The sequence below is a fragment of the Trichogramma pretiosum genome, unplaced genomic scaffold (genome assembly GCF_000599845.2).
Source record: "Trichogramma pretiosum strain Unisexual culture from Peru unplaced genomic scaffold, Tpre_2.0 scaffold194, whole genome shotgun sequence".
NCBI classification, from domain to species: Eukaryota; Metazoa; Arthropoda; class Insecta; order Hymenoptera; family Trichogrammatidae; genus Trichogramma; species Trichogramma pretiosum.
Window position 1 is genome coordinate 15099 of NW_019640862.1, and position 22443 is coordinate 37541.

At 41.9% G+C, this 22443-nt stretch overlaps 1 protein-coding gene across 1 annotated transcript; it reads right to left on the reverse strand.

Annotated features, from left to right (window-relative positions):
- Positions 1 to 6455: 6455 nt before the first annotated feature.
- LOC106655507 (ankyrin-1-like) lies at positions 6456 to 7430 on the reverse strand. Its single transcript, XM_014375928.1, has one exon. The coding sequence runs from the start codon at positions 7428 to 7430 to the stop codon at positions 6456 to 6458; it is 975 nt and encodes a 324-aa protein (XP_014231414.1).
- Between the last annotated feature and the right edge of the window lie 15013 nt (positions 7431 to 22443).

Here is a 22443-nt window from a genome sequence, read left to right on the forward strand (position 1 = left end):
ACTATATAAGGTAACCAACGGCATTCCGAACGAAAATACCTGAAAATAAAATTGGCGACGGGATAGAATTGGCTGCAACTTAATAGTACAGTACCAATAAAAGTCAAATTTTATCTTGTCATTGTTCTTTGAACTCGTCGCCGCCAGGTGGCGTCGGCTCAGTCCGTCGCGCGCGCGTCAAGAAAAGTCAAGTTCAGTGCATATAAGAGAGTATGGGCGTGTGTCGTTCATATGGCATGCAAATATAACAATGGGAGGAAGTAAGCAAGCGGGGCGACGCCACAGAGAGTCCGATTCTCTACCGTGCATCGTTTTTCGGAATTAGTTGCCATTTTTTTGTGATGGCTTCGCAATTCAATGTGTGTGCAAGTCACCTCTATATCAACTACCTCTTGCAATCGCCGAAGCATGGTACAACCCTAACGATACAGGTGGATCGTCGTATTTTTTGTTGCGGAGTGTATTACCTCAGTCCTTTCTCGATCTTTCATGTCCGCAACTGCTGGAATACATATCGACTAGAGATTTTCACTTTTTTATATAATTACTATATCCTATCGAGTCATCCATGCACACAATGCTGTTTTTCACTGAGATACTGGCACGCACCGCGCATACATCTTATACATCTTATTCTTCCTGGATTTCCTGATAAAGAGCGGCTCCGAGGGCGACGTTGCTCGCATCGGTGTATAAGATGTATGTCTACTCCTTGGCAGGGTGACCGAGCGTCAACTTCTCGCTGAAAAGCTGCTTTATTTATACATCATCCTCAGTCTATTGCCAAGACGACTCTTTTTTTGTCAAGTTGATAAGCGGCGCGCCAATTTCCGCGAGCTTAATGTCGAATCTAGAATTGAAATTAATTAAGCCGAGAAAACCTTTTACTTCTGTAGGGTTTCTTGGAACTGGAAACTTGTTTATCGCCGTGACTATCCCTTGGTCGATTGTAAGTCCTTGAGGCGTCAGCACGAATCCGACGAAACGTATCTTACCGTAATGTATAGTATACGTACAATAGTAACAATAAAAATCAAATTTTATCTTGCCATTGTTCTTTGAACTCATCGCCGCTAGGTGGCGTCGGCTCAGTCCGTCGCACGCGCGTCAAGAAAAGTCAAGTTCAGTGCATATAAGAGATCTCCTTTTGTACTGCCTCGGAATTTTGCTAGTTCAACAACAGACCTTAGTTTTCGATGCGCGTCTAATCTCGGAGGTGCTCGTCTATGTTTGGCGATACAATGAACCAATCATCGATGAACGCGATGAATTTCTTTTCAAGTCTTGCCTGTCTAAAATTTTCTTTCTCAAATAGGTACATGAATATGACTGCATTTTACTTTGGCAAACTCTATTTGAACATTAATCAAGAGCTACAGAGTAAAAGGCCTGTCTATATTATTCAATTCATGATTGAATGCTCAATTCCATTTCAAATTATAAATTAAATGAAATTCAAATCACAAGTTAATTTTGAATACTGAATCAAATCATGATTTAAATCCAACTTTGAATTAATTATTTACAACCCTGCTTCCGAGACGATACAATAACTAAAGAAAAATCCACAGAGGTTTTCGAAAAAAATTAAAATACTTACATATTTTTATCTGTATACTCGATACCCTGTTTAAAATACTTACATATTTTTACCCGAGATCTCGTATTGTAGCCTTTATCCACAAATAAGCACACACATACTACGTTAGATATTTCGCTCTGTATATGGCATCTGACATTTACCGCGCGCGCGCGACTCGTAAGACGTTGCACACGGAATAATAACCCCTTCTCGCGCTTCGAGCCGTGTGTACAGCTTGCGAGCAAAATCTCTCCGATATATCATCTCGCCGTTGTACGCGTGATTCACGACGCGTCGCTTTGGGGGCTCTAAATTTTCTGCAGCCACTTTACGACGCTCGCGTCAACGGTTTGGATAATTATCGAGCCGAGAGACGAAGGTTCGTATTTTCGTTGAGAAAAGTTGGGCATCGACGAAAAAAATGAGGCGCGTATTTCAGCCGATTTGTATCTACTTTATTATTTCGTGTATATGTGTAGTACTAGCCGAATCGCTCGGACGAAAAGAGAGCGACCGTGTGTGCGTGACGAGCTTATTTTCATTCGCGCACGTGCGAGTCGAAAGAAATGAAATAAATAAATAAATAAATAAAAATGAAAGAAGAAAGCGAAAGAAGGAAAAAGTTTGAAAAGAAAGAGAGAGAGAGACGTTACGAGCTCTGTACGGAGCTTTAGCGACTCGCTTGCGTGCGCGCGTGCAAATGGAATTCTCTTCCTCGTAAAAAACCGATCCGAGCAAAGCAACGCGCACGTATGTGCGTAGCGTATATGCTAGCGACGAGCTTTTTCGCGCGAAATATCTCTCTCCGAGATTTGAATAAAAATGTGTACAAGCGCGTACATGGAAATCGAACTGTACTGCGCGTATTTAACGCGTATAGACGTATAATGCATACACACACATATATAAAATTGCCCAGCAGCCCCCCCGGAGCTTGCGGCGAACGATAGCCCGTGCGTCGCTCCGAGAAACGGCAGGAGGAGGAGAACATTCACGCGTCTATATACGTATACGCACTGCATCGTGTAAATGCATTTCGGAAAATGCTATACGCGTTATATACTGTACGGATAGTGGTGGTGGCCGGCCGGCCTTTCAGTTAGCCGCGCCGCCCCAAAGTCCATTATGCTTCGGGGCACTTATTCGCGCTCGGATATCGCTTTTTCTCTCTATGCGCGCCGATCGCGTACCCGTGGGCCGTCGATGCCATAATACCTATATACTGCGCTTTTCAACTGGCCTCCGATACAGCGCACACATATATAGAGATATATATACATAATAGATATATAGAGAGAGGTACGCGCAACACAAAGAGACTCGCTCGATTTTTACGTTCGCTCTCTGTACGGGATAAAAGAGGTAAAAAGAGAGATTTTTTCGCACTATATAATAATAATAATCGACGCGGCGTAGCTGCTACTTTCTATACGACGTATATAATAATGCGTCAGCCTCTATATTCGCTCGCTGCACTATTCACGAAGGCAAATTAAATTTTATTCGGACCCCGTACACGTACAAACTTATATTATTTCATTTTACATTTTTTTTTTCTCTTTTCCTTTCTTAAGTACACATCTATGTATAGGATGATCGCGCGACGTTGTGTTTCAACTTGCGAGCTTAACCCAAAGAGAGAGAGAGAGTGAGGAAGAGAGAGAGAGAGAGAGAGAGAGAGAGAAGTTTTAATTGCAGCCGAGTGTTATCTATATATATGCCTATATACGCGTAAAGTGCAAGAAAACTTTTGCCAATCACCGCGGCGGCATCACTCTAGGATTTCTACTCGGAACTTTATGCTACCCGCTTTACTGCTGCTGCTGCTGCTGCTGCCAGTGGCTCAGCGCGTGTGCCACACGGTGACCTTCCGAATCTCCGTGATTAATCGTTTCTTAAAAACGAAAGAGTAGAGAATAAAAAGAGAATAAAAAGTAAGTACGTGCCGTTTCTTGCTTTTTCTTTTTTTTATTCTTCTTACCTCGTTCGCGTAGGAAAATATGATATTCCGTTGCAGATATAGCTAGCTGCGGATTTGCGCGAGGGTATATATGTACGTGTGCGGTTAGCCACAGATGAAGAGAGAGAGAGAGAGAGAAGGCCAAGATACAGACGAGATAGCCAAGGCGGAAACTTCATATCCTGGAGAAAAAGCGCCCGAGGCTCTTTCGGCAACGACCTTTAATACCCCGTAGTCCTTATCGTTCAAGAAATACCAGAGAAAGCACACATACACACGCGTATACCTGTACTTACACTTGTAAAGCTACGTAGCACACGTCACTTTGCTCTCTCTCTCTCTCACTTGCATCTGCTGGGTAAAAACCCTTCGGGCCCTGACCGCGATATATTATTACGTATAATGCGCTGTGCTAATACACCTCCTTCTACCTACCCCCCTGACAAGCTCGAGCGAGGAAAAGGAGAGAGCGTACGTATACATGTAGAGGACGACGACGACGACGACTAGAAGAGGTCGAAATTACTCCGAAAGTTTTTAGGCCCGAGCGAAATTATTTATGGTGATTGCCCGAGCAGCAGCAGCAGCAGCCCAGGCACACACAGCCCAGCGAATATGGAAAAACCGAGAGCCGGCCGCGTTATATTACGTTTATAATATGTAACCGAAAAGTTTAGCTGCTGCTGCTGCGGCCACGACCGCCCGGGCAAATTTATACATAATAATAATTTTCCACAAATCGTTTTATTAACAAAAGCGTCTGGGCGTGGGTGAGTGCGTACACGGAGCAACTTCAAACGAAGCTTTTCGAGAAAATCATTATTACATACTATCTATTTTGGCCTGCGTGGTCTAGTTAATTTTCATGCGTATAATACATTATAATACGACGTTCGCGGATGTACTAGATTATTACAGCGTAGCTCGCGGAGATGATTTTTAAGCGCGATTTTTACGCAACGGATTGGAAAATTTTGGGTACATCCAGCTGGCGCAATTAGCCTGTAACTCGCGAGCGTGTATTAACGGCGTGATTAAATTTTACATCGTCGACGCCCCGCGGCTGTCCCGCCCGCACATGCGTGTGTGTGTGCGTCAGTGCGCAGCATTTTTCACACTGATGAATTTGAAATTTTCGCGTAATTGCGAAATAATGCGAGGCCGATAGATTTTAATTAATCGTTTTTTAATGAAGCGAATTGTTATGCGCGGAAACGAGAGACAGATTGACCTGTTGATTTTTTCTTTGTTTTGTTGCAGGGGTAATCATCCTGGTTGAATAACACGAGCCGCTGCGAACTGCGAAGCTTCGCATAAACGTGACAATGCGCAGGTCTGCGAAAATACATGTTTGTTATTTGTTTGTAAAATGTATCTTTTGGTATTATGACTTGTTTCTTCGAGAAGAACAAGATTCAGACGAATTTGTTTGAACATAATATCATAAACAATAATATCATAAACGATTTTCACATTGTACCTCGAACACTGATCGTTTACAATAAAGTCACCAATGTATCTGTTTATACATTGCCTTCCGGAATCGAATCAATTCTAACTAATTATTTGTTGAATTTCCTTACTCGTAAATAGATCATAGATTTATAAATTATAGAAATACCGAATTCTATGCAATGCAAAATATGCCATGTCTTATATTTTTTTTTGTCAAAAATCACATACAACTCATATTTGGAATATAACTTATATTTTTATTAGAATTAAAACAAATTTTTTAATTTTTCAAGTACAAAAATGAAAAAAACATTCGTAAACTGTTAAAATGTCATCTTCTGCGTATACATCAAAATCAATTGCTTCGTTGCTGGTATAAGAATAAAAATATAATCAAAAAATTTGCAGAGCTTCCTTATATAATATCTTTTTATAACGCCTGAATTTTCATAATGAGTTTTTAAGTTTAACAGCCACTGAAAATCCGAGAGTATTGAAAAATGTAGACAAACTATGATAAAAGCCCAAAAAAACAGTAAAAAGTAAAAAATTGCCGTCAGATGGGTTGAACTGTAAATACGAATCCAACTTTCACACTAAGATTTTGTTACTTTTTTTGTACATACCTAAGTTTCAAATATTAAATTGTTAATATTGTTATTATTAAAAAACCGAGTTTAACATCATTCATCGATTCGACGGCAGAAAACCTAGAGAAGAGTAACGGGCAAAGCCAGTATCTTACATACCCCGCTCCCCGTTCCTTCACGAATTTACATGGTACCATGGTAAACCACTGCGGGAATAAGGGGAGATCCCGGGGTCTCGATGAGGTCGCGAGGATGACCAAAGTGCCGGAGAAAGTAAAACAAGTCACTTGATTAATAAAGGTTACTTCGATCATTGTTGAGGTGTGACGAGGCGCTCGGCCGGAACAAGATAAGATCCGTTCGAAATTTTCAGTTCTAGGATAAAAAAAAATCTGACAAATTTTTGCTTGATAATTCATTACTTTAAATTAAGACAATATCTTATTTACTAGCGTTTATATGTTGAAATCCGAAAAACTTCTAACTTCTTAATAGACATGGGGATAAGATGTGCACTCGAAATTTGTTGTACATATACCATCAGACATTTTTCCAGACACTTGCAGGAATTGACCGTACTCCATCTTTTGATGAAATCGAAAAGCTTTGATCACGATAAAACTTGTTATAGTACAAAATAAGTTATGAAATATTAATCCTCACATTTTCCCACAATAAATAGTGAAATTATGTGATTGAATAAGTTAATATTGAAGAAAAGGAATAAATTTATTTATTAATAAAAATATACCATACAATTAAAAAAACTAATAAATAGCTTTAAGTCTTGAGCAATTGATTTCTGGGACATCTCAAAAATCTTAGAGAGCCTGAAAAGGTTTCCTTTTTGAGATTTCTCTCAAAATGATCATTTTAATAATTTTTTTTTCCGCGCTTTCTTATTCTTAGTAGATATTCGAACCGGACGATATTTTTTATCGCTGTGTCTGTATAACTTTGCCACCAAGTCAGCACTGCAGTACTTTCTGCAAACAATGTGTAGAGAATTCAATCCTTCCTGGTTGGTTAAAGTCGTATTCGCGCCCTTTTTCAGCAGCAATATGGCCAGATTCTTTTTGCCGTGGAGCAGAGCCAAATTCAACGGTGTGTTACCCGAATTGTCCTGGGCATCGACTTGCACCGGATGGCACTCGCTGCCGCCGAGCTCGAAAATCATCGTCATCAAGGCAGTATCGTCATAGCTGTCGCCCTGGCAAATGGTGTGCAGAGCGTTCGATCCATTCTTGTTGACTAGATTGGGATCGGCGCCACTTTTCAGCAGCAACTCGACCATATCCCTGTTTTTATCCTTCAGAACCAAGTGCAGTGGCGAATCGCCTGTTTCTTGCTCGATGCAATTGGGAAACTGCCCGTAGTCGAGGAAATTCTTGATGACGTCGCCGCAGTAAAACATGCAGGCCACGTGTAAGTGCGTCAATCCGAATTCGTCGGCGTAATTGACATCGGATCTGTTGTAAATTTTGAAAAGATCGCTGACCACGTCGTGCTCGATGAGATATCTGCATCTGGCCGCGCGATGTAGCGGTGTGGTGCGACGCAACAGCGGCTCGCCGTCTTCGTATCGCACTACGAAATCGTCCTTGTAGCCGCTGCGAGCCACGAGCTTGATGAACGAATATCCGCGCCGGCTCGTTAGAGAGTCCGAGAGAAGACAGTCGATCTTTTTGGGTTGAAGAATGTCTTGGATATTGGGAAGTTGACCCGTGCAATCGCTGAACAAGCTTTCGAGTCGAAGGATGAATTCGTGTCGCTCCTCTTCGATCTTCCAATTGACTTTTTTTCGTAATTTCTTCAATTTTTTTAAGCCGTCGAACGTGGACATTTTTCTAAAAGCACTCACACGCACAAACTCAATTACTAAGTTTTCACGATGTTTTTTTTTTTAATTTTTTTTCACGAAAACTACTTGCTTCGGTTGTGAATGCTGCAGCGTCCTAACGTGAACTGACTTTTCACTATTCACATTCACTCCGATTTATATAGAAATGAAACTCGTAGCTGAAGTAATAAATTTAGAGTGGTAAACACTACTCGTGTGAATAACACATGTATCGTAATAACATGGCAAGGCATTAGACTGGTTCTTATTTTCCACAGTTCTTCGATCTTTACTCTACATCATTGTTCTACATTTCAAATGTTTAAAATAAAAGAAAAATGCGACACCTGGTTCAAAAACTAATAGCTAACATGTGCCGCAACGCAAAAAACTGAAACCGTTCGAGAGTGGTTTTTATAAAAAAAGTCCTCAAAATAATTGGAAAAATTGATACGCGTTCCTTGACTAATTCTAAGATATTTTTTTCCTGTGTTTGTTGTTTACAGGCTTCTGTCTCGAGATCGAAAATCATAGAGTTTAAAAACGCAATGATCAAATACGTTCTTCGAAAAACTCAAGCAAACAAAATTTTACACAACGCGAATGAAATTTCAAATAAATTGAATAATTAACTGAGACCACTGATAGATCTCATCAGGGTACATTTATTAAAGATCTTAATCTGGAAAATCAAATCAGGTACTCGAAAAAGTAACACTTCTGGGGTTGTAAAAATCTCAATCGATAATAGCCTGTAGGCCAACGCGATCATTGTAAAAGTGAAAGGATGTACAAGTGAGAAATCTCAAGCCTAGTTTGAAAGATACTATAGTAATAAAATCAAAGAAATTAAAGGCATTCGAGATATATATCTGGCAGCTGATCAAACACAGCCTAATTGATATAAAAATTATCTTCAAATTCACACTGTAATAAAACGAGTCTTCCCCGGAAACTATTCATTTGACGATTGAGCGTTAACATATGGACCAAGTCTATCATACACATTTTGCGATCTCTATTTTCTTACAAACGTGAACATCATTTAAAAAGTAATTAAAAAGATTCGGGCATCCGAAAAAATTCGAATAAACTCGGGTACTTATTGTCGATGTGATGAGGATGAATCCCTAAAAAACTTATTTTTCGTTTACTATTGAAAAATTTTCCTCTGCCGGGTTTTTCGTAAGGTTGACGGGATTTTTTTTTAATTGCAGTGGTAATTATAAAGAAAAAACAATGAAGTTCAATTTGAAATCAAAAACGTAGAAATTGCTAAATGCTACGCGCTGAAAAAAAATTGTTTTAGCTTTTGCAATTTATTTGAATGCAACATTTGTATGAAACATTATTACAAAGTAAAAGCTTCTAATTGTGTAAAATAAAATTAGCTCAATAAAAATTTTCTGAGTTTGATCCAGAATTTTGGGAGAATTAACATATTCTGGAAGTTACTAGTATAGTAATTAGTCGCAATAATTAGGAACTCTCGTATTTTTCGATTTTTGAAACTTGATATCTTTGCGCGAAATCTTGATGATCTTTGTGTACAGTTTTTTGGTGGTAAAACAAATTTCTTTTATGCCCAAATTTTTTTTCGCATTTGCCACATACGTATTATTTTCGACCTTCATGGACTACCTTGTTGTGCTGAACCAGAAGCCATTTATGTCCAAATTTCTTCTCGCATTGGTCGCATGCATATTCTTTCTTACCATCGTGAACTGTTTTTTTATGTGCGAGTAAAGAGGTTTTATGTCCGAATTTCTTCTTGCATTGGTCACATGCGAAATCTCTCCGACCTTCGTGTACTGTTTGCTTGTGTGAAAACAAATCTGCTTTCTGTCCAAATAACTTCTCGCACTTGTCACATGCGTAGTCTTTGCGGCCTTCATGGATTGTCTTTTGGTGTCTGTGTAAATTGCTTTGATCCCCAAATTTTTTCTCACACTTATTACATGCGTAATCTCGGCGACCATAATGGACTGTCTTCTGGTGTTTTATCAAATTGCCTCGTTCTCCAAATTTCTTCTCACATTTGTCACATGAAAAATCTTTTTGATCTATGTGGACTATTTTTTGGTGTCCAATCAAATTCGATTTTTGTCCATATTTCTTCTCGCACTGGTCGCATGCGAAAGCTTTCCGAACTTCATGGACTGTCCTTTGGTGCAAAAGCATATGAGATTTTCGTTCAAATTTTCTTTCGCCCTTGTCGCATGCATAGTCTTTGAGACCTCCATGGACTGTCTTTTGGTGTACAAGCAAGTTCTGTTTCGTTCCTAATTTCTTCTCACACTTATCGCATGCGAAATCTTTACGTCTTTCGTGAACCATTTTTTGGTGTACGAGCAGGTTCTGTTTGGTTGCAAATTTCTTTTCACACTTGTCGCATGCGAAATCTCTCCGACCTTCGTGGACTGTCCTTTGGTGTAAGAGCAAATCCGATTTTTTTCCAAATTTCTTGTTGCACTTTTCGCATAGGTAATCTTTACGACCCTCATGTATTGTCTTTTGGTGCCTTTTCAAATTGCTTTGATTCTGAAATACCCTCTCACATTTGTCACATGCAAAATTTTTACGATGCTCGTGGACTTTTATCACGTGCATGAGCAAATGCGATTTTTTTTCGAATTTCTTTTCAGACTTGTCGCATATGTGATCTTTGTGACCATCGTGGACTGTATTTATGTGCAATAGCAAACTGCGTTTATTTCCAAATCTTTTGGCGCACTTTTCACATAAATAATCTTTGAAAACTTCGTGGAATATTTTCTTGTGCTTGAGTAATGCTGATTTATTTTCAAATTTCCTTTCACACTTTTTGCATGTGAAATCATCTTGATCTTTGTGAAATAATTTCTGGTGCGTAAATAAACTCGATTTTTTTACGAATTTCTTCTCGCACTGGTCACATGAAAAATCATTGCGACTTTTGTGTTCTGATATTTGGTGTCTACTCAAATGACTTCGGAACTCGAATTTATTTTCGCACTTGTCGCATGCGTAATTTTTCTGATTATTGTGAATCGTGTCTCGGTGTGCTATCATCCTTGATTCTAGTGTAAATGTCTCTTAATAAATATTAAAAACGTGTTTTTGGTCGCCTGAAATATCTTTGGAGCCAACTTCCTCAGATTTCTGCTCACTTTTCTCCATCATAGTGATGAAAATAAACTTGGATCCCTCTATTTGGTACTACAGAAATTAAATGATTAAAATGTATCTTTTCGTATTAAGGCTTGTTTCGTCGAGAAGAACAATATTCAAACTCATTTGTTTTTACAATGAACATGAACAGTGTTCAAGGTATTTTATTATTATTGTTTACAATCAAGTTATCGATTTATCTGTTTATACATGCCTTCCAAATTCAAACTAGTTTCAACTAATTATTTGTTGAATTTTCTTACACTTATTCGTAAATAGATCATAAATTTATAAATTATAGAAATTCCGTGTTCTACGCAAAATATGTCATGACTTGTATTTCTATTAGAATTTAAAAAATATTTAAAATACAAAAATTAAAAAATTAAAAAAATATTTAATCGTTAAAACGTCATCTACTGCGTTCACATCGAATTCAATTATTTAGTTGCTGGTCTAAAAATAAAAATATAATCAAAAAATTTACAGAGCTTCCTTATAATATCTTCTTATACCTCCTAAATTTTTACCATAAGTTTTTAAGTTTAACAGCCACTGAAAATCCGAGAGTAGTTTTCACTATTTCGATATATATGGCTATTTTTGAATTGAAGTTTTTAACACTCAAAAAACACATTTTGGTTTATATTAAATGATTAAATAGTTTTGACGTTGGCTTTTTCAGAAGAGCATTATTGTTACTACCGATTGTACCTCTCTTGGCAAAAATAATTATGTGTCCGTCACTTTAGAAAAAGAAGTGAAAAAGATTTTTGGTTGATCGTTGTATGAGACAAAAAATGTACAGAGAGTATTGACAGTCATCTGGTCAGATAATGAAGCATCAACCACATTAATGAACGAAGCTGCAATAATAGTTAATGGCATGTGGTTCATGTAAGACACAATCACTTTGACACGATTTTTATTAAAATTTTAAAACAATATCCATATAAATATACATATTTATTTACGATTGTCAGGAAAAAATTAGCACGTTTCATTACTTCACTGATGAGATGTACGGAATTTTTGAAGAACTATTCCAAGTATATGACTACACTTAATTCTAGACACTTGTATAAGCAATAAATTATTCATAAAGACTTTTATCTGACATATACTTTCGATTATAATAAAAAAACGCATGAAAATGTTTAAAGTTGAAAGAAAAGCTAACCATTATAATAAATTTGTAACATCATGATAAACATAGCTATTACACAGAGTATTTAGAGAGTTATATTCTGGAATTTACTATTATTGGCAACCGCTAATCACTAATTTTGATGCGTTTAAAACATCATGTCTTCTCTTATTTGTCCCGTGCGAAATCTTTCTCACCTTTGTGGACTGTCTTTTGGTGTTGGAGTAAACTTGGTTTTTGTGTATATTTCTTCTCACACTTATCGCATGCGAAATCTTTGCGGCCTTCGTGGACTGTCTTCTGGTGCAAAAGAAAATACTGTTTATGTCCGAAATTCTTCTCACACTTATCGCATGCGTAGTCTTTGCGACCTTCGTGTACTATTTTCATGTGCGAGAGTAAAGTAGATTTGTATCCAAATTTCCTGTCGCACTTGTCGCATGCGTAATCTTTACGTCCTTCATGTACTCTCTTTTGGTGCAAAAGCAGACGTGATTTTCGTTCAAATTTTTTCTCGCACTTATCGCATGCGAAATCTTTGCGACCATCGTGAACTGTTTTTTGATGAGTGCGTAAAGTTGCTATTTGTCCGAATTTCTTCTCGCACTTATCACAAGCATAATCTTTGCGACCTTCATGGACTGTCTTTTGGTGTAAGAGCAAAACATATTTTCTTCCAAATTTCTTTTCGCAAATATCGCATCCGTAATCTTTATGTTCATCGTGAACCTTCTTTTGGTGTAAACGCAAATTATGTTTTGTTGCTAATATTTTCACGCACTTGTCGCATCCGCAATCTTCATGTTCATCGTGAACCTTCTTTTGGTGTAAACGCAAATTCTGTTTTGCTGTAAATTTTTTCTCGCAATTGTCGCATGCAAAATCTTTGCGACCTTCGTGGACTGTTTTGTGGTGTCTAAGCAAATGAGTCTTTTGTCCAAATTTCTTCTTGCATTGATGACATGCGTAATCTTTGCGATGCTCATGGACTGTCGTAATATGCATGAGTAAATCCGATTTTTTTCCAAATTTCTTGTCGCACTTGTCGCATGGGTAATCTTTGCGGCCCTCGTGTGCTGTCTTTTGATGTACGAGCAAATTCGATTTTTTTGCAAATACCTTGTGACAGTTATCGCATGCGAAATCTTTGCGATCATCGTGAACTGTTTTTTGATGGGTGAGTAAAGTTCCTTTATGTCCGAATTTCTTCTCACATTGGTCACATGCGAAATCTCTCCGACCTTCGTGGACTGTCGTTTGGTGCAAAAGCAAACTCTGTTTTTGTGTAAATTTCTGCTCGCATTTGTCGCATGCGAAATCTTTGCGACCCTCGTGAACTGTTTTTTGATGTGTGAGTAAAGTGGTTCTATGTCCGAATTTCTTCTCGCATTGGCCACATGCGAAATCTCTCCGACCTTCGTGAACCATCTGTTGGTGCGAACGCAAATTCTGTTTTGTTGACAATTTCTTCTCACACTTGTCACATGCGAAATCTATGCGGCTCTCGTGCGCTGTCATTTGGTGTACAAGGAAATTCGATTTTTTCACAAATACCTTGTCGCACTTGTTGCATACGTAATTGTTTCGACTTCCGATGACTATATTTTGATGAGAGAACAAATGCGATTTTTTTCTGAATATCCCCTTGCTATTGTCAAAATCTTTGCAACCTTCATGGACTACTTTTATGTGCGCGAGCAAACTATGTTTATTTCCAAACCTCTTCGCGCACTTTTCACATAAATAATCTTTGAAAACTTCGTGAAAAATTTTCTTGTGCTTAAGTAATGTTGATTTATTTTCAAATTTCCTTTCACACTTTTTGCATGTGAAATCATCTTGATCTTTGTGAAATAACTTCTGGTGCGTAAATAAACTCGATTTTTTCATAAATTTCTTGTCGCACCTGTCGCATGTAAAATCAGTGTGCCTTTTGTGTACTGATATTTGGTGTCTACTCAAATGACTTCGAAACTCGAATTTATTTTCGCACTTGTCGCATGCGTAATTTTTCTGATTATTGTGAATCGTGTCTCGGTGTGCTATCATGCTTGATTCTAGTGTAAATGTTTCTCGACAAATATTACAAACGTGCTTTTGGTCGGCGGAAATATCCTTGAAGACAACTTCCTCGGATTTCTTCTCACTTTTCTCCATCATGGTGATAAAGATAAACGTTGGATCCCTCTATGAGGACAACAGAAATTAAATGATTGTGACTTGTTTCATTAAGAACAACAAGATTTAAACTAATTTGTTTGTACAGTGAATATGATCAGTGTTCGAGGGACAATGTGAAAATCATTCATGATATTATCGTTTACAATGAAGTATCGATTTATCTGTTTATACATACCTTCCAAATTCAAACCAGTTTCAACTAATTATTTGTTGAATTTTCTTACACTTATTCGTAAATAGATCATAAATTTATAAATATTAAAAATACCGTGTTGTACGCAAAATATGCCATGCCTTGTATTTCTATTAGAATTTAAAAAATATTTGAAATACAAAAATCAAAAAATTAAAAAAATATTTATTCGTTAAAACGCCACCTACTGCGTTCACATCGAATTCAATTGTTTCGTTGCTGGTCTAAAAATAAAAATATAATCAAAAAATTTACAGAGCTTCCTCATAATATCTTCTTATACCGCCTAAATTTTCACAATGAGTTTTTAAGTTTAACAGCTACTGAAAATCCGAATTTATTGAAAAATGTAGAAAAACTTTGATAAAAGTTCAATCAATACGGCCGAGCAAGTACAGTCATTAGTAAGATTTTTTAATTCTAATGTTAATTTTACATTATCACTATTAAAGTCGAGGCCGAGCAACAGCTTCTAAGGCGAGCAGCAGCATAAGCAGCAACAGAGGCTGTCCTTGGTGCTATAAAGCTCGACGAAGTGCAAGACCACGCAGTCGTTCGCGCGGTCCTTCACCGTCTCGCTGGCCGGAAAGCAGCTGAGATTCGCCAGATCGGATCGTCTGGATCGCTCGGCCAAAGGCTCGAGGAGCAGCGGTGATAATTGCTGTGCCGCGAGCAGCGAACTTGATGCTCCTGCTGTACTGTGATTTCGAACGGCTCGTTCTGCATGGAAAAGACGAGGTTCATTAAATTTCACTTATCTACCAAATAATACCGACGAGACAATTCAATATTTTATGTTTTTCCAGCAGCTCTTGCCCCTGCGTCGAGCACATATGTGAGGCCGTAGATCTTGGACTGTAAACAAACAAACTATAACCACGAATTTTTGACGTATAGCAGAAAAGTCGCGGTCGTGTACTTAACGCTTCTACTAAATTTATGTCGTGATAGTGTTACGAAGAAATCAATTATTAGTGCATCACGTGAGATTAAAAATGTGTGTTTTGTGTTTCAGATGGTGATAACAGTGTCGAGGCTGCCGGGAACGCATCAACCACGTTAAAGAGGACGTCGTCGGTGCCGCTGATACCGACTTCATGCTTTTACTTGAGGTTTTGTCTGTTATACTTTTTAAATGATTCCATTATATGTAATACTTAAAATAATATTATCTCTCATATTTAGTATTACTGTGAAGAGTTCTATAAAAACTATTTCTTTTCATTTTTCTTTAGATCCATGTATACGTGTTCGTCTAGACTAGTCGTCTAAAATAGAAGTATTATTCTGACCCATATTTAAGTTTTCATTTTATACAACCTTGAATAAAAATCTCAAAAGTACGCGATACGTTCGACATTTTCAGTTTTAGGATAAAAAAAAATCTTACAAATTTTTGCCCGAGAATTCATTACTAAAAAATAGGACAATGTCTCATTTTACTAGCGTTTATGCATAAAAATAGGATTAATCACATTTTCAGGGCGGAACTCTTTGCCAATGAATTACATAATAAAAAAAAGTGTTTTCATCGGAAGAAAATCGATGCATGCACGGGCTCTCGTGCAAAAGCTTGGCAATAATTTTCATCCGCGCTTCACCACGTGTCAGCTTGTAATTTCGACTCTCCGCGCAACAAAAAACAGAAAAAAATTTGCACATTACAGCGCTCGTACACAGCGAGAGGCGACTAATGTGCAAATATACAGATAAAAAGGCAAAGTTTATACCGCGTACGCTCGTATATGCCCGCGTATCGGTTTTTTTTTTTTTTTTTTTTATAGACGAGTACGTAAAAGCGTTTTATACAGTCTTGTCGATACGTTTATTTTCGAGTTACAACACCAGGCACCCGGCTCCGTGCGGCTCGCGGGGGCGATGGGTAGCGAGGGATCATAACAAACGTGCAAAAAAAAAATCGCACTCACATATACTCTGGATGTATATACGTATGTACGCCCTCGCGCGCGAGTAGAAAATAAAGCGGCCGCTCGTCGTCGGGGCGCGCATCTGCAGCCGGTTTATGTGTGTTGCGCTGCCGCCGCTCGTATACCGATAAAATATAGTAGTAGTACAAGCGCGCGTAAAGCCATACACGTACGCTATAGCCACGATCGTGCACGCGAGCTTATACACGTAAGAAATTTTACCTTCTCTCTCTTTCTCTCTCTCTGATGCCTACCGTTTTTTTCGCTTTTTTTCTTCTGTTTCCCCAGAAAAAAAAAAAGGAAATGAACGAGTAATCCCAAGGAAAAGGCTACATTATACATCATATCGCTCCGAGCTTCCAATTTTATTCGTCAGAAAGAGAGTGAGCGAGTGAGAGTTGCTGCTTTCGAGCTTGGTGTTCAAAACTTTCCAAGGCTCAAGTGTCCAGAAGTAATGCGCTTAGGTTATAGAAGTAGAGAGAGAGAGGGGAGAGAGCAAAAAAGAGAGCGAGAGAAAGCACAAGTTGTTGCCTCTCTTACTCATTCTCTAATTAAATTCCTCGCGCGAATAATTTCAAAAAGTCCTTTCGCGACAGTGAGAGAGAAACACAGAGAGAGAGAGAGAGAGAGAGAGAGAGAGAGAGAGAATCTAGAAGGAGATGGTGGAGGTAGGTACAAGCACGCCTTTCACTCCACTTCACTTTTCACTGAGATCTCTCGTCGTAGTCGTAGTCGCAGTCATCGTCGTCGTCGTCGTCTCCCTTCAACTGCACACTTGTCACTTTATTGTGCTTCGCGCGAGCGCGCGCAAGCTCGAGAGAGTGAGCGAGAGAGAAGATTTACCACCTCGTGGCCCGATAACGATTCGAGTGCCTGGATGCTCGAACGCGCTCGCTGCTGCTGCTGCTACGCGTCTGCAAAATGCAAGCACAGCTTTCCCTCACAAAGCTCCAAGTAATCGCTTAATTTTCAATCGTCGCGCGCGCGCACGTGCTAAGAGTCGTAAAATCGAAATGATACATAGAAATGGTTTTTATTTTCATCAATAAGCAGAATCTCGTACGTTCGGTTTTCATCGTACGTGGTATTCATTATGCACGAGCTCAAAAAGTGCAAAAGCTGCGACACACGAGAGCCTAGAGCCGAGCTTTGGCTCGCGCAAGCTCCGACGCCTGAAATATTATACATAACGCGAGGGGCAGGGTGTATAATAATACCCCACGCACGCAACCCTCGTGTATAATATAACCGCACACAGCGGTGTTCGGCGCGAAAGCTCAAATGCACATACATTAGGCGAATCATTCATAATCGTGCGTGCGTCTGTGTGTATGCGGGCTGAAGCTCACTCTTCGCACTCCTCTCTGCTGCGTCGGAGCTCAGCCTCGCGTCGGTACAGTACAGTACGTTATATGCACATAAAGACAAAGAGAAAGAGGGAAGAGCTTCTCTCTCGGCACACACATACACGCATAAGGCGGTCGTTGATAGTTTTCGGTTAATTAAAGCGCTCGGCTCGTTCGCGCGAGCTTTTGCTGCTCGGCTGTCGGCGCAGCAGCGGCAGCTCCTTTATGCAAGCTTGAATATACCTTTGTGTCTTGCGCGCGTCTCTGCATTATATACCGGTGTGATACACGTATACGTGTAAGTATGTATGTATGTATGTACGGGCCTGGCAAAGATCGTTCATCACCTACACACTGCTGTACCGTACACACTCGCACACATTCACACGTACATATAGTCGTCCTTTTCCTTTCTCTCTCGCTCAGTCTCTCTCTCTCTCTCGGTAAGCGACTACACACACGTTTTTACAGTGCTCCGTTTTTTGTGCATTTTACTGCCGTCTTTTGCCTTCGGGCGTCTTTTCTTCCAGATAACTCTTGCTCGCTCCTCATTGCAAGGCTGTGGCCGAAAGCTTGAAGCTTCTCCACCCTTGCAAATCGAAAAATCAAGGAAAATCTGGAAGAAAATTTTCAATTGAGGTTAGTCGATTTACGCCATCTTCGCTGATTTTGTCATCGTCATCGTCGTTTCGGCGCAGATCCAGCCTGCGCGGAGCTCACGGCCCGTCGCGGTGGGGGTAGTCTCTCTCGGCATTTGTCTCTCCGACGTCGCAGACCGCTCAATTCAATCAAACTTTCGCGCATGGGCCAGTGTCGCCTCTCACCTGTCGGATGTCAACTTTTCCTATTGTGCAAGTGTGTGTACAGTGCGTGAGTGTGCTGGAGGGAGACGCCGCTGAAGTTGTCAAGTGCTCGGCCTGTGGCGCGTCGGCGCATAAGCTCTGTGCTCCATCTCGCAATCGCCTTTTCACTTGCAACGCTTGCTCGTCTGCTGCGGCCTCTCGATCTCGTGTGGCCCGCTCTAGTTCTGTATGCTCGTTGACCACTGCGCGCTCCGTATCTCTGAAACGGTCGTTATCGTCTCCAGAGAAACTTTTCGCTGAGCCAGTGAAAAAAGTAAAGGCGGGTGCTACAGGAGAGGTTGGCAAGACAAAGTCAATGTCAGGTAAAAACAAGACCAAGGCAAGCGCTGCACCACCTGAGGAGCCTCCTGCCTGGCTATTGCAGCACGAGCAGCGTCTTACAGCTCGCTTTGACAGCAGCGTCGACCGCATCAATGCTCGCCTGGACGTTTTTACACAAACCCTGGCAGAGCATGGGCTAGCCATTGCCCGCAATGAGAACAGCATTGCAGAGCTCGACGGTCGCCTCTCCAACGAGGTGAAGGAGCTTCAGCGTCGTCATACATGCAGCGAGCAAACATTGGTCGACATCCGCGAGGAGGTTGCGCGGCTTGCTACTGCTGTGAGCACCATAACGGCTGCCTCTGGGCCGACGCTGGTGTCGCCCCGCTCCTTCGACAACTGCGAGGTCCGCTTGTCCGGTTTTCCGCCTCAGCTCGACCCTTGTGACAGGTCAACTGTTGAGCGTGTGCTCGTCGCCCTGGAGGAGGTAGAACTCCTACCGCACGTGATCCATATCCGGCAGTGGAACCCGAAGAGACGAGCGCCGGTCGCTGGGCCTAGCTCTGTTGACGCTCCAGCTTCCTCGTCTGACGCGGTGGCCTGTGTGTTGCGTTTTGTCTCGGCAGCTGCGCGCGAGACGTTCCTGGCAGCAGCCCCAAGATTTCAGCGTCTACCTGTGTCGCAGATCTTCGGTATGCCCGACGCAGGTGATGGTCGCTTGAGCGCTGCGCCGATCTTGCCAATTGAGCGTTACAGGCTCCTGAAGAAATGCTGGACCATCCGTAAGCAGTACCGGCTACCCAATCCAATTGTACGCAACATGCGCATCTTTATGCGTCGCGCCGGTAGCAAGGAGCTCATTCAGATCGACACCGAAGCTGATTTAAACACTTACGCTGCTACTCTGCAACAAACTGCCTCACTCGCCACTACACCTCCAGCGTCTGGACAGCTCTCATGAGATGTTGCCGACTCTCCACGTCGCGATGCTTCAGCTACTACTCTCACTCATATTTCTATTGGATTAATTAACATAGATCGATTCTCAGCAAATTTTAAGCTCCTCGAAGCGCATTCAAATAAACACAACTTTCACATAATCGCTGTCACAGAAACTTTTTTGCAATCTGATCATGATACAAATGTATACAATCTTCAGAATCTCAACTTTTATCATCATGATCGCACTGGACGGGAGGGTGGCGGCCTGGGACTATATGTCCGTGAAGACTTTGCAGTAACGCAGCTTGTTACCTCCGAGTCTGAATACTCCAACACGCCTGCGTTTGCTATTTACGCCGTCTCTCGTGGCACAACCAGATTGCTGGTGGCAGTTGTCTATCGCAGACCCACGGCTGCCTACCCTCATCTGTTTCTTGACACGTTATCTGAGCTCCTGCCCCACTACAATGATGTAATCATACTCGGAGACTTCAACATCAATGTAGCAAAGTCCACCAACAGGCACGCTCTCTCTTTGAAAAAGCGCATTGCACCGTACAATCTGCATATTCTCAGCTGCGAACCCACGCACCACGTCACTTACAGTACTGACGGTTCGTTGCATGCTACCTGCATCGACCTTGCGATAGTGAGGCGACCGGAGCTTGTGAAGAATTTTGCTGTGTCCCCTGCCCCCTTCGCTGCGGGACATCACTTCATCAGTTTCGACTATCAAGTCCAAATGCCACCTTCAGAGACTTCAATTAGATTCACACGCAGCATCTCGAGAATCTCTCCCTCCACCTTTCCAATAGCTGTAGCATCTAAAATTAACAGTGATAACGACTTGGAGAGTCTGTCACACGCTAGCACGCATCTCGGCGACGATCAGGCAGCAGTCGACCGACTTGTGTCTAAAATCACCAATGGCATACTCGAAGTACTCGATGCCACTGCTCCTCTCCGACAGGCCAGGCTGAAGTCGGGCACCAAGCCTTGGGTCACGCGTGAGCTGCGCGAGCTTATGAGCCTGAGAGACAGAACGTATAGAGCCTATCTGTGCAGCCTCTCGGCGTCGACGCTTGCGCGCTTCAAGCAACTCCGCCGTACCATAAGAAATAAGCTTGACACTGCCAAAAATGCTTACATAGCGAATAAACTCGCATCGGCCTCTTCGCCTGCAGATTATTGGAGGACTTTGCGTGGCATAGGAGTCGCTTCGCACAGCACACCTTCTCCTCTGAAGTTCTTTGCCCCCGATCAACTGTGCCAATACTACGCATCGGTCTCTTCGGCATCACCGGCGCTTGATGTGGGTGCTCTGGCGGTCGCTTTGGCCTCGCCTCGGGACCAGCCTGGCCATGGGAGCTTCAGTTTTCGTCATGTGACTTCGCAGGATGTAGAGACGGCCATGATGAGGTGTAAATCATCTAGCTGTGGCACTGACGGTGTTTCGGCCCGTGTGTTGCGACTGGCCTCGCCTGCACTTTATGGTCATCTTGCGGAGCTTTTCAACCTCTCCTTCGACACGGGCGTCTTCCCTTCCGAGTGGAAGCATGCGTCGATCGTTGCTTTATCCAAGGTGCCTTCACCTGCAACTCCATCGGACACTCGCCCTATCTCTCTACTGCCGGAGATGTCGAAGATTCTTGAGCGTCTTGTCCATGCCCAGCTGACTGACTTCCTTGAACAGCGAAACCTGCTAGATACAAGGCAACATGGTTTCAGAGCAGGACATTCGACACAAACTGCACTTCTCGAACTCACCGGAGCTGTGCGAAGCGCTATTGAGAAGAAGAAGGTCACTCTCCTTGTGTCCTTCGACCTCTCTAAGGCCTTTGACACCATTGATCATGGCCTGCTCATCGCGAAGCTGAGACAGATTGGCTGCAGCGATCTTGCACTGCGATGGTTCGCCAGCTACCTGTGCGACAGGCGCATGTCCGTACAGCGCGCAGATGGCACCTTGACCCAATCATGCGCTACAACATCTGGGGTACCTCAAGGGTCTGTACTCGGCCCGCTCTTATTTGCAATTTTTGTCAACGACCTGCGCACCGTCCTTCACCACTGTGACCACATCGTCTACGCCGATGACACGCAAATCTACGCGCATGATTACCCTGACCGTATTCTTGAACTCATCGCTGCAGTCAACTCTGACGCTGAATCGGTCGCTGCTTGGGCGTCCCGCTGTGGCCTCCGACTCAACCCGAGCAAAACAACAGTGCAGCTACTCGGCAGCCTCGCATTTTTGACGAAGCTCAAAGCCTCATGGCTACCTAAGATAACGGTTCAGGGAACACACATCGAGTACTCTCCAATTGTGAAGACACTTGGCATCAAGCTTACTCCAACACTCAACTGGGAGGCGCATACGAGTAGCATCGTGTCACGCTGCCACTACGCACTATTCTCGCTTCGGTACTACAGACACGCCCTCTCTCAGAGCATAAGGAAAACACTGGCGGTCGCCCTGGTGCTCCCTCACCTCGACTATGCTGCGGCGGTCTACGACTCTGTGACGGCCGAACAAAACCTACGGCTACAGCGTGTTCAAAACGCCTGCGTACGCTTCGTCTATGGCTCCATTCCTCGCACTGCCCATGTAACACCGTACCGCCTGGCCCTGGGATGGCTGTCGGTGTGTCGTCGACGAGAGCTGAGGATTGCCTTGCTCGCTCTAGAGATACTACGGAGTGGTTCACCATCTCGTCTGCGAGCTCCTTTCATCCTCATGGCAGACCACCCCGAAATCCGCACCTCCCCTCGTCGCATCAGGCCGTTGGTCTACTACAACGCCAAACGCACTGGAGCTCTCACGAAGTCTTTCTCGCACACCGCATCTCGCATACTTTTTTCACTTCCCTTCGAAATCAATCTCACTCTTCCCGCCTCTTCATACAAAAAGCCCATCTATAATCACCTCCTCTCACTCGATAAACAAGACTGGAAAACCCGATGCATAACTGAAAACCTCACCCTCATTCCACCATCACTCGCCA

Bases quoted from the DNA above. Each gene is read 5' to 3' on its own strand.
- LOC106655507 (XM_014375928.1), bottom strand. From the start codon at position 7,430: ATGTCCACGTTCGACGGCTTAAAAAAATTGAAGAAATTACGAAAAAAA.